Source organism: Amblyomma americanum, chromosome 4 (assembly GCF_052857255.1).
Source record: "Amblyomma americanum isolate KBUSLIRL-KWMA chromosome 4, ASM5285725v1, whole genome shotgun sequence".
Lineage (NCBI taxonomy): Eukaryota > Metazoa > Arthropoda > Arachnida > Ixodida > Ixodidae > Amblyomma > Amblyomma americanum.
The window spans coordinates 170,279,504-170,292,418 of NC_135500.1; the positions used below are offsets into that span (position 1 = coordinate 170,279,504).

Sequence of the window (12,915 nt, forward strand, 5' to 3'; positions counted from 1 at the left end):
GCACTATACAGTGCATTGTGCATCTTTATCATATGAAGACTTAAAAATTGTCTTTGCAGCGACTAATTCGTAGATTACACTTCAATGCAATAAAAATTTAATTACGGAAGCTCCTGAGTTTTGGTGAGAGCGTAATACTCCTGTCACACGACCAAATTTAGTCTTTTCTACGAATGACACACGTTTATGGGCTCCGTGCGCTGCAGTTTGGCGTGCGCGAGTGGCGCCACCTGGTTAACAGCGGTGGCGAAAGGCGGACGCAGCCAACACAGCTCTCTGGTTCAGTTTGCAGTGAGCGAGGCGAGCGGTGAGGTGTTTCGTCCGAAGGCGAGAACAAATTTGGATAATTATGGGTGCTCTACTTACTGCTGTGTTTACTCAATGTCATAACAGCTATAAAAACACTGCAGTCAAAGTACCGAATATATTTAAACGCTTTTCTTGGACATCGTGCATGCTCGCTCATGCACAGAGGGTATGCTGGAAATGAGTGCACTGTGGAATTAAATTCATGGTAGTGAACTGGGAAATGGTTTACATTGACTGGGGTGTTTCGAACGTGACATCATTGGTAGGAGCAGCTTTATGTCTTTGTGTAGAGTGAAGGAATGCGTTCAATCAGTCACAGGAAATGGCCTACGGTGAAGTTCTTGGAGCTAGCGTCTGAAGTTTAATTCTTCGTTTGTTATGCTCATTTGTGGTTCAGCGTGTGAATTTTGTTTCTAGTTCTTTTTTCGTGCGTGTGTGTATGCAGTGGGAGCGACGTCGTACTTTTGAGAGTGCTTATGTCGTTTTTCACATTGTTTCACCTAAGCTTTTGTGTATTTATTTGCATCATTTTATTTCCTTCAGTGGTTTAAAATTTTGTATCTTTATTTGTTGCATTTATGAGATCTCAAATCCTGTTCTAGACGAATAAAAAGAAAAATAGAGAGTGGTTCAAATTTCTCTATATATTTCTTGGATTTCACAACATCACTAAACACTTAATTTCGGGAATTAATCTTTTTATTTTAATTAGGTTTATCGTCCCAATGCAACGAAGACTATAAGGGGTGCCATAGTAGGAGGCTCCAGATAATTGCAACCACTTGGAGTTTTTTAACGTGCACTGACATCGCGCAGTACGCGGGCCTCTAGAATTTTGCCTTCACCGAAATGCGACCGCCGCAACCAGGATCGAACACGAGTCATTTGGGTCAGCAGCTGAGCACCATAACCGCCGAGCCACCGCGGCGGCCTTTCTATAGTTAAGTATTTACCAAAAGAGAAATACGACCAAAACAATTCATGTAATTGGTGCCTTCATGAAATTCCTGAAATGAAACTGCTCTAACTGTGGAAGATACTTGCCAAGAAACCCATCGTCTTTTTGTATGCTTAGAGCTATGCTCCTCTGAGGGAAATATATAAAGTAAAGCAGGGTCAATCGTGCAGGATGTAGAGCACTATCATCTGATATTTATGTGTAGTAAGTTTGCGTTTTTCGCATTTCTAGCCGACCATTCACATCGTCGATGACACAGTGGATGTAAATTACATAGCTGATTTCATTATTTGGGTCAGAGCCTTGTTTCTCAAACTGTAAAGGTACTTAATTAATCTCAATAAGCTCAACTGCGCTGCCAGATATTGCAGTGCCGTCGGGACTGCAACACAATCATGGTTGCTCGGAATCGGTGATCAGCCCAAAAACGAAATGCAACAGTAGTGGCGTCAAGGCTTTCAATGCGTTGAAATCCGCAGAGAAGAAGGCGTTGACTTAGAATGGCATCGCGGTCAGTGCGCGTCTGCTATGCGGCCGGGCTGGCGCTAACGCATTGGGCATGGAGGAAGGCGAAGGGCCACCACGGCCAGTCTCGAGGGGGTCGCGCGCGCTCTCCCTTCGAGAGACCGGCCGTGACTGAGCGTCCGGTAAACGCGGCGAGTGCCACGAGGCGGCGCTGGCGATGTGGTCGCTGCTGGCGCCACCATACCAGCGCACGGAGCCCATAGTCATTCGCTCAGTGTCGCATGATTAACTTCACTGACACTGGCGGCAAACCCAGTCAAAAAAACCAATGGGTCCAGTTGGGCATACCATTTGATTCCAGTTGAAACCAGTTGGACCCAATTGGCCAGCCAGTTGGGCTCATGAATCCAACTGGGTAGTCCACTTGGTTTCCCTAGTCCCAGTTGGACATTCCAATTGGTTCTGTGTTTCCAACTGGATTACCCAACTGGTTTGTGAAGCTCCAATTTGTATCGGCAGTCCCAGTTGGATCACCAACTGGAACCATTTGAAACCAATTGGGCTCCCATTTGGAACCAAGAAAACCACCTGGAAGCTGATCTCCCAACTGGAAGCTCCAGTTGGCTCCAAATGGACGATCCAATTGGAAAATCTAAGTGTAAGTCAGTGATGTCCTTCATTCTGTATATATATTTTGCTGGCTATAAAACAGAACAGTAGGCTAATTAGGTTCTCGTAAAAGAGATATTAGCGGCTTAATCTCTTGAATTATTTTCATTACTTCTACCATCACCGCGGGCGTTCTTAAATTAGATAACTTTGCTTAATGTTCCCCCGCCACTGTCTCCAGCTAGACAGTCTCGTGAGGTGGGGTATATAATTGACTGCAAAAGTGTTCTGTGGATATACGTTGAGAACTTGTGTTGGTATACAGTGTTTGACTATATGTTTGTGCTTGTTGGTCTCTCTTGATTTTCATAATTACATGTAGTTATAATTTCAGTTGCCTTGTATAAATGTTGGCAGCAGTCTCACAGCAGTCATAGAAGAAAGGCCAATTGATTCCAATGCAACTCTAAATTTCTTTTTTTTTGCTAACCCGTTCAAACCATTTAAGCCAAATAAGTATGCCAATTGTGTTCAACTGGTGGGCCATTTGGTCTGGTTGGATGACCATTATTTCTAATTGGAAGCGCCAATTGGGCTCAATTGGTCGAGCCCAATGGGTGGCGAAAACACAATTGGTTTTCGACCCATTGGTTTCAACTGGAAATTTTTCAACTGGACCCATTGGCTTTTTTTGAATGGGAAACCACTCCTAATGAGTTCAGCGAACTCACTCCACTCAGGTGAAACAATGTGCAGTGCGTGAACGGGTTTCTTGTGCAGCACTTTTACCGGTACCATGCCGGCGTGATCTTACTTTTGCAGAAATAATTCCGAGCAGTGTATGCCTACGTCGTCTCGCTAGATCAGAAGTATGTATGTTCGTCTGTGAAACACCTGCCGGGCAATATGCCGTCAGTGCTGCATTTGACTCAAGGACGAGCGAACCATGAGGCGGGTCAGCACCGAGGGCATGAGCATGGGCCCAGAAAATTACTGCATGGAACCTAATATATTGTTTCATAGATCTCAGTGTCTTTGACCAAGGAAATTCACTTCGCTCGAATAATCGAATAGGAGAATATTCGATTCATTACTAGAAATTTTCAACTATTCACCACAGAGCACTTGAGGTCTAGGGAGCATCGCCCATACACGTCCGTCATCAGTAAAGGGTAGGGGTGATTGACGCTGCTAACGCAAGGGAAGAGATGCCCAAGTTGAGGGAGCGCGAGCGACACAGGTCCGCTCCTACATTGTCCCCAGCGAGAAGAGTCCCACCCATTGGCTACAGCTGTGCAACTGCGCAATCTCCTCATTGGCTAAGCCTCCTGATGCGTGCGTTGCCACAGTGGTGAGGGTAATCCTGCTTTCAAAATTTTTTAGAACTGATATGGCTGTTACTAACGAATCGCTTCAAATCACCGGGCGCCTATCGGTAATATCTGCCAATATTCAGGACTGCCACGCAGAATTTCTCCATGACAAAAAAGTAGACCATTGTTAAAACCCTTCTTTTTACCTTCACGAACAGTTAATCACGAGAAAAAAATATAAAGTCTAGAATTTTGAAACATCACTTGTTTATTATAGTCAAACATTAAAAAGTTAACTTCATTTACTATTATGATTAGCGTGTGAATACAGTACATTGTGGCCCAGTATTAGCAACTGCTGTTTGCTGTCTTTTAAAGTTGCATCCTACTGTAGTTATAGTTGGGTACAACTTAAGTCTGCAGTGAAGCTCTGCCCACATTCAGGACCGCCGAATTCTTCCACGGCAAACAGATGGTTCATTACTAAAGGTTTTTTTGTTACCCTATAATGAAGCTAATCAAAAAAAAAAATTACAAGCTCTAGAATTTCGATACCAGACTTGTTTACACAGCGAAACATTAAAAACTTAAATTCATTAACTATTGTGATTGGCCAGCGGAGTAATACAGTACGCCATGGACCATGACCCAGTGTTAGCAACTGTTGTTTTTTTAGGTTGTAGCCTGTTATAACAACATTTGCCTCTTTTTTTACATCTGCCAACATTGGTATTACTATGCCGCAAAAAGCTTCTTCTTACCTCAAAAACCACATTTTAAAAAATTAGTGGCAGCCTTCCCTAAAACACCTGGTGTACAGGTTAGGTATATTCTGTGCATTTCCGTTACCAGATTGGCGTGAATATTGGTTATTGTTGAGTATAGCCTTTCCGAACGCCAGTCTAGTCCTCTGGTTGACTTAAGTCTATGGTTGATCCAATTCAATTAGCGGATACCTTAGTAAATACCTTGTATACAACAGATAGTATGCTGGTTGGTCTGCAAGTTTTTAAGTCCTCGACATCTCCCTTCTTAGCAAGACGTCAGTGTTCTTCCGAGATTCCAGTAATCTTGAGGTCGTTTCGTATAGGTGGCAAGTTTTCCTAGCACAATGTCTCTTCAGTGCTTCAATGAATCTGCCGCTACCAGATTCTCACCGCTTTCCCCCTTTCCAGCAAGGCTTTCTTCCTTTTTCATTGCTGGATGTCCAATCCACCATTTTCACACAGCGCGCAGCGACTAGGCAAGAAAGGGAAGGGCATTTTTCCACGTGCCCTGGTGAGTGGGTTGTTCGTTGTTCAGACTAGGGGTGCGGAGGTGTTAAAGGTGCGGTGCAGTGTGCCCACTCACCAGGCCAAGTGCATCGAGGCACTCTAATTAAGGGGGCACGGGAAGTTGAAAAGATGGTGCAGGGTCGCTAGGGCTGATGAGGACAAAGGCCTCTGTCCCTTTCCTGCCTAGCATCTGCTGCAGAGCCAGAACTGGTGCCTGTTTTGAGGGGCATCAGGTGCTGCATTCTTCAGTTGTAACTCACTATAGAGGCGCATATGACAGATGACGGCAGCTGTCAAGCACTTACTTGCCACCTCGTATGCGCAGTTTGAGCCTCTTGGAATCGGACCGCGCCTGTGTCTCTCACGTGCGTTTGCTTTCAAACAGTAGCAGACAAATTTCCGCCGTTCCCCAGAGGGTGCCACGTCATGACAGTCCCTCGCTGCCCCCATCGTTATTGGCACGTGGGTGCCTTTTGCATTTCGCTTCCATCGAACCGTGGCCGCCGTGGCTGGGTTTGAACTCGAGAACTCCGGTTCAGTAGTCAAGCACCCTACTCCTCTGGGGATAAAATTAGTTTTTCAGGAAAAGAAATGGTGCAGTACCTGTTTCACATCTCGGTGGACACCTGATCCGTGCCGAAAGGGAAGGGATAAAGGAGGTAGTGAAAGAAGGAAGAAAGAGGTGCCATAGTAAAAAGCTCCAGAATAACTTCGACCACCTGGTGATCTTTAACATGCACTGACATCACACAGCACACGGGTGCCTTTTGCGTTTCGCCTCTATCGAAACACGGCCGTCACGGCCAGTTGCAGGGTTCCAACCCGGGAACTCGGGCTCGGTAGCTGAGCGCCCTAACCACCGAGCCACCATGGCGGGATCTCCTCTGGGGATTGTTCGCGTACTCTTCTGTCTGCTTTTCTGCAACATAGGGTCCTTAATGCTATCGCGTAAAACAAACAAAAGTGCGGCCATTAAATAAGTGCATATGCTATTTAATGACAAATGTATAGCTTGATGCTATCAGAAAGAGCAAAATGAATGCAGAGAGTCTAGTTTGAGTAACATCGATGTGCTTTTATTTTTCCAGTACAATAGCGCCAGGAGCTAAAGCCTGCTCCAGACCATGCAACACTCATAATCATGACTCTGGCAAGCCTGAAACTATTATATGACACATCTGTAACTTGTGACAGTGTCCTTTTTCTAAGTATATATATATTTATATATATATATATATAAACACCTCACTGTCAGCAGTGTGAACTCTGCTTCTTGCAACTTCGTAGAGTTCACGGATGACTGGGCCGGGGATCACCAGAAACAACGTATGAAAAAACACAGAGAACTGCATAGCATATATCATTTGCCTGAAATGAAAAAAAAAAAAGAAAGAGCAAGTCCAGGTTTTTAATGAAGGCAGACAGTCAGGCACTGACTTGAAAACAAGATGCTGTATCACACAAGGCACAGGAAGACTTCAAATGCACCAAATAATATCAGTGACAAATTATCTCAAAAGGTTACTTTAATTGATGCCAACTTGCCCTCAATGCTGTGCTCATAATTGCACAGGTCAAAGCCATGTGAAGTACCTGAAACAACACTTTTTTGGCAGGCCTCATGCTCTTCTATCTGGTGGACAGCTCTGAGCAGTTTTGACTGGTAGCAAATACCTGCCTGCCCCCCCCCCCCCCCCCAAATGTTTTTTCAGTCATAGTAGAATGGACTACCCCTAGATGACCACCGCTTCAAACCAGTCAGTGCATGCCTTCATACTTCTATTAAAAAAGCTAAAAAAAAAAGCCGTGACTAATCAACACCCAATAAGCATGAGAACTGCTTATTTGTAATGTTTGCCTAGACGGACAATCAAAGTGCAGGGACAGTGCCACTATGACCGTTGTAGGGCCCATATATAATTTGTACTCACAATACCAAATAAAGTAACCAGACACCATTCATTATTATTAATTGAAACTAATATTTTGCCGCTCAGGCTCACAAAACTGCACTAGTCGAATTCTTCTATATCCAGTTTACTTTAGTACTCTGCATATACTTTCAGTAGTTTATTCACAAATATTGCCCAGTTTTCGAGTAAATCTCTGTACTTAATCAGACACTCACCATTTTAGACTCATACTTCCTTTCAATAATACGATGAGTCTTTGGGTCTGCAACAAAAGTATTGCTATTCAGTACAAAACACGCATGAAACAGCAGTCTAACTGCAATGCTAACAGTTGTTGTTTTTCTCCAGGTTCACATTTCAAGGTATAAAAAAATGTAACGACCTTTGCTAGGTTTATAGCATTAACATTGTTTTAAAACAGCAAATTTAATATAGTAGCATTTGCTCTCTTTTTTTTTTAACGGAATGAAACAGACAGAACAAACTCTGGAACTTTCAAAACTGTATACCTCAAGCTACAAGCTAAAACAGGCATAAAATGCTCTCCAATTTGAGAAAGATCACCACACTTTTGTGGGCTACTTACTGTATTCTTCAAGTACAAAGATGATATTGTTCTGTGTGTAGCATCTCTTGATATTTTCTATTCTTACAAAGAACTGGAAGAATGAACAGGTTTTCCAACATCAGAAACATGCAGCATACATAAATTAGAAGAAATCGTCTAGTGCTGAATTTTGGGAACTATGGCTTAACAGCTATGCAAACACATTAGCTGTGTACCTCTCTCCTTTTATTTTTTTCCCCAGAACAAGCCAATGGAATGCATCACAAGGCTACGGACCTTAAGCCCACGGCGCAGAAGGAGAGGGGGGATGTGTTAAGGACCGATGTGTGCTTTATTTAAAACTTTTTTTTTTCTCCTTAAACAACATGGCAATGCAAATATCAGAGCGTTTTGAGAATCCCGGTGTGCTTACATTACCATCAATACTGTATTTGACGTCCTTAGTGCTAGAAATAAGAGCAAAATTCCTGTACATAAAAAGCAAGACTTGAGAAAAAAATGCACACTCCCACTAAAGCACAAAAACTGTAACAAAGCATGTTGGCATAATTAAATTTTGCACCAGTGATATGCTGTAACTGTCACTTTGCAACCTAACAGAGCTTTAATAACCCTTTAAAAATATAAATGGGCAAGACAGGAGTTGTAATTTTGGTTGCTTGTGTCGTGTGAGCATGTTGTAACCGTCACTTTGCAACCTAACAGAGCTTTAATAACCCTTTAAAAATATAAATGGGCAAGACAGGAGTTGTAATTTTGGTTGCTTGTGTCGTGTGAGCATGTTGTAACCGTCACTTTGCAACCTAACAGAGCTTTAATAACCCTTTAAAAATATAAATGGGCAAGACAGGAGTTGTAATTTTGGTTGCTTGTGTCGTGTGAGCATGTTGTAACCGTCACTTTGCAACCTAACAGAGCTTTAATAGCCCTTTAAAAATATAAATGGGCAAGACAGGAGTTGTAATTTTGGTTGCTTGTGTCGTGTGAGCATGTTGTAACCGTCATTTTGCAACCTAACAGAGCTTTAATAACCCTTTAAAAATATAAATGGGCAAGACAGGAGTTGTAATTTTGGTTGCTTGTGTCGTGTGAGCATGTTGTAACCGTCACTTCGCAACCTAATAAAGCTTTAATAACCTTTTAAAAATATAACTGGGCAAGACAGGAGTTGTAACTTTGGTTGCTTGTGTCGTGCGAGCTTTCAATATAGATGCTGATGAGTGCTTCTGTGCATATGTATGGAAAAGCACTTGGGCTGCCTGAACGAAACTGTAGTGTGTTCATTAACCTCAATGAATGTGCTTGGTGTTGAGATCCACTACAGAGATCGTCAATTTTATGAGACTGTCGAGTGATGTACTGCACAGAAAACAGAGTGACATACAGCTGTGGCTGCTGGGTTCCAATGACAATAGTTATGTGCAAACGGACCTACAGAGACCAAGAGGGCACAAAGAACCTCGAGGACACGTAGACACGAGTAACATACTTCGAACATCACAAATGTTGTCTATGTATCACCTTCTTTACACTGCAGTGCATCACTCGAACATTCTTCACAACATTGATGAGCACTGTACTCTTAGAAGCATACATAGGTGATGCAATGAGGTGAAACGGTCAAACTAAAAATACAACAAAACCTCATGTACGATGTCACTTCGCACAACAAAGCCATCATATATGAGACTTCATGTACGAAGAAAATTAGACATGAAACCATCATATATGATGCCAAAGTACAGAAGCCACCTTGAGGAAAGCCTATGAAGCTCAAAGCACCTGAGGCAGCTCTCAATAATTACCTACCCAAGTACCTAACGCATTATTGCAACTAAACTTATGTTTATTAATATTTGTGCTCATTTCATAATAATACATATGAATGAAGGAAGTATGCTTCCATACTTAAAGCACCAATTTGATGCAGAATGCACATAGGCGCCATGCGGGAAAATGCCCAGTGAACTCTAACTTACCCTGAATTGCAAAAACTACTGGTACATTAAAAATAAACAGTATTGATCAATACGAAGGAAACTGTTCTTAGGAGCTAAGTAAACTTTAGCCCATCCCTTAAGCTCTGTCTAAGCATTTTCCAGCAGCTGGTGTGTGCAAGAAAAAGATTAATTTTGAATAATACAAAGCAACACTGTTGACTGCTCAATCTTTTTTTGCTTCTACAGTGCTGACAATTTCAGCCTACCCTAGGTTTGATCCTCAGTAGGAAGGAATGTCAATGAGAAGTGAACTAGCCTTCAGTTAGTCCAAGAAATGAACATAGACTTGAAAAAAGTTTCAAATATTATTCTGCTTGTTACAAGCAATTTTATATGTTGGACAGAAAAGGAAAACAAGGACTGTTGAAACTGATTTGCCATAAGCAGCCTCTAAAATTAAGCTAACAGGCAACACATGAATATGTGAGCTTAACACATATTATGAGCAGACATCGAATTCTGCACTCTCAATAATGCTAAAACATATACCACTGCAGCCAAAAAGCAAAAAAAAAAAATGCTGAGTACTACAGTCAGAACAATGGCCATAGCACTTGGAACTTTCTCAGTAAAACAATCTGCCCTGCATTTGAAATTTCAGCCTACGCACGGCTCTTGCAATGAGGTTTTGCTGTAAATAAATGTGCTGCCTGTGTAACAGTAGCACATTAACATTAAATATAAGTAAAACATTAAAAAGTTAGAAAGGGATTAAAATGCAAAAAACAAAAAGAATGAATGAATGTGCAACAAACCTCTACGGCTAAACATGGACATATCAGTGGAAGGGTTTCAAGGTACAGCCTTCGTCAAAAGTAAAGAGCCCACTGTGAGACTGACTGTAGGCGGAGTTGGGCTGTTTGGGAAAGCTTCTGTAACCCACTTAGTGCTGCAAAGCTCAGATATTAAGGAAGACAGTTCTTCCAGCTCTACAGATTAACATAATCATGGAATGCCATATGCACCATATATACGTCCACATAAAAACAGAGTACACATATATGGCGTACATGGTTAGGTGAACCAGATATATGTGGCACGTGCTGTATATATACGTGTACCACACAGGCTGTCGGTTCTGGTTACGTGCGCAGTGGGCTCTTCATATTTTTGCAGACACTGTACACCATGCTCTACTGCTTATGATGTGAGAAATGTGTCATGCCAGTGCAGTGAGGTGGATGGGTGGAATAGAGAACAACCAAAGTGCATCAGTGGTATACACATGTGCTACCAATACCCAGTCTAGCACGCAACAGCAGGTCACTCAAAACTCAAAAAAAAAAGAACAGAAGGCGCAAACCACTTTTTTTTACGGGAAAAGAGGTTGTCACAAGGTGACCAGCCTCGCTGTGAGTTTTGACCAGCACCATTTGACTTCAAGGCACAGTTTTTGTGCTGATTAGGCTGGCCAGACAACACCTCAGGGCTGTCATCTGCCACGATGCTGTGATAAATAGCATTGCAAGATTCTGATTTATATTCTAATCACTAGGATAATGTCCAGGGCCTGCGAAAAACACAAGTATTGCATTCATTAATGACAATTCAGAAGGTCTGATCTTTGTTTAACTTAAAGCTCAAGCAACAGCATTGCTTACTGTTTAAAGTAAACAAATACAAAACAGAGAGAGAAAAAAAAAAGATGGGGAGATGAAGGGACTCTGATTGGCGACAAGGGGACTCCGTAGACTAACAGCAGCAGCTTCTAGCCAGCAGTAAAAAATTTGGTCAAATATATAAAAATACAGCTCACTTAGGCAGCTTGCATTTTATAGTTGCAAAAGCCCAGCAGTCAATCTATTTGAGGGCCTTCTTGTTGGTAACGGATGGACACCCTCATTCAAGTTAGTACCACTCGAACCTTTGCATAGGTACCTCACTTTTTCACTTTCAAGCTAAGCCTCATCACTCCCTGAGCTCAGCAGCCTAAGGAAAGGAGTGCAGAGAGGGAGGGAGACACAGGAGCACTGGGACCTGGAAGGTCTATGCAAGCTATACAAGCACATGCAGTGACAACAAACATGCAAAAACATGCTAAAATTGTGCAGTCGCGAACATCACTCCACTGCCGCAAGAAGACAACCGAAGCAGCCAAGGAGCAACAAAGACCGAAACCAGTCGGGTGAAGACAGAAAACAAAAGAAAAACAGCTGAGGCAGGAGTGTGTGTATGTGGTGTGCAAGTCTTCACCGATACCAACCAACATATGCAAGAACAAGCACAGCTGATTGACGGGGCAGGCAACTGGTCGAGAGGGGGAAACCACAGAAGTACAGCAGAAAAGATTTGAAAGAAAAATAAAATAAAAACAGAACAAAGCAAAGTAGAAACCCAAAGAACTGCACAGAAGATGGGGGGTGACACCCACAAACCGAAAGCAGCAGCAAAAGAAGAAACTTTTGGAGATGGTCAAAGTCACGTCAAATCATGTGGTGTTGCTCCAATTCTACGGGAACCAAGCAATATAGATATATATATATGATAGACGCCATCATGCTTTTTGAGACCATGTTGAAGAACAGAAAAAACAGAGAGAGAGAGAGAGAGAAAGAGAAGGTGGTAGGTGTGCGTGTGCGCATCTGCTCATGTTGGCACAAGTGTTGCTGCCAGGCTGTCGCAACATCAAGTTGCGCCGACCTAGCAGCCAACTCGCAGCTCTATCAAGTGCGCTCTGCTTTTTGTCTGCGTGTAAGACAGTAGCACGGCGTGCAACTACAGTGCAGCAGCTATATAAGACAATGCTAGTAAAACTATTGCTACGGCTAAGTAGTAACTGCTGTTGTAGTGACAGTTGTTGTTGTTGTTGTGGTGGTGGTGGTGACAGCAGTGATGGTGGTGACAATAGTAGAAGCAGCCCGCCCTCTTCAGCTTGATAAAAATAAAAAGAAAGCTTTGCTCGCATCTACACAGTGAGAGTGCATTTAGCAAGGGCACGCACTAATTGACAGTTAGCCACAAGTGAAAAAAGGCTCATTTTTAAGTGAATGCATTTTAAGCACATTTAGGCACGTGTATAAAGTTAACACTTTGCATCCTCCAGGCCTCTAATATGTTTAACTGCAAAAGAGTAGCGACAAGGGAAAAAAAATGAGTTGGGTCTGTACCTCAAAGTCCTTTTCCCCGCATTCACGTGGGAGGAGTGGACAAGAGACACACAGCGACATAGAAGAAAGAACCCCAGGGTTGGCATTAGTTAGGGGAAAAGAGGGAGAGGGGAGGGGGAAAATATATATATATGTATATATATATATATATACAGGAATGAAGAAAGACTGCATAGGTTGTACATACATGAAAAAAAGGTATATAACTACGGAAAAACAAAAATGCCAGCTTGGTAGAAATGACAGAGCACACAGCTGTGACTGCAAACACTGCTACAATTCTGTATGCAGGCTTGTGGCTCACTTAAGACTGCAGCAGAAGCCCGCTGCAAATGCACGAGACTAGAATTAAAAGAGAAACCACTCTCTCTCTATGCGCAGTAACTATCCTCTAACACA

At 42.6% G+C, this 12,915-nt stretch overlaps 1 protein-coding gene across 4 annotated transcripts in view; it reads right to left on the reverse strand.

Moving 5' to 3' along the window:
- Nucleotides 1–5,982: 5,982 nt before the first annotated feature.
- Rab3-GEF (Rab3 GDP-GTP exchange factor) overlaps nt 5,983–12,915 on the reverse strand; it is an 84,544-nt gene continuing 77,611 nt past the window's right edge. For all 4 annotated transcript variants that reach the window (XM_077662202.1, XM_077662201.1, XM_077662199.1 and 1 more), the window contains 3 exons: nt 7,428–7,500; nt 7,057–7,103; nt 5,983–6,296 (listed from right to left, as the gene is read on the reverse strand). In XM_077662202.1, the coding sequence (XP_077518328.1) occupies nt 6,219–6,296; nt 7,057–7,103; nt 7,428–7,500 (198 nt within the window). In that variant the 3' untranslated portion in view covers nt 5,983–6,218. The remainder of the gene's footprint in view (nt 6,297–7,056; nt 7,104–7,427; nt 7,501–12,915) is intronic.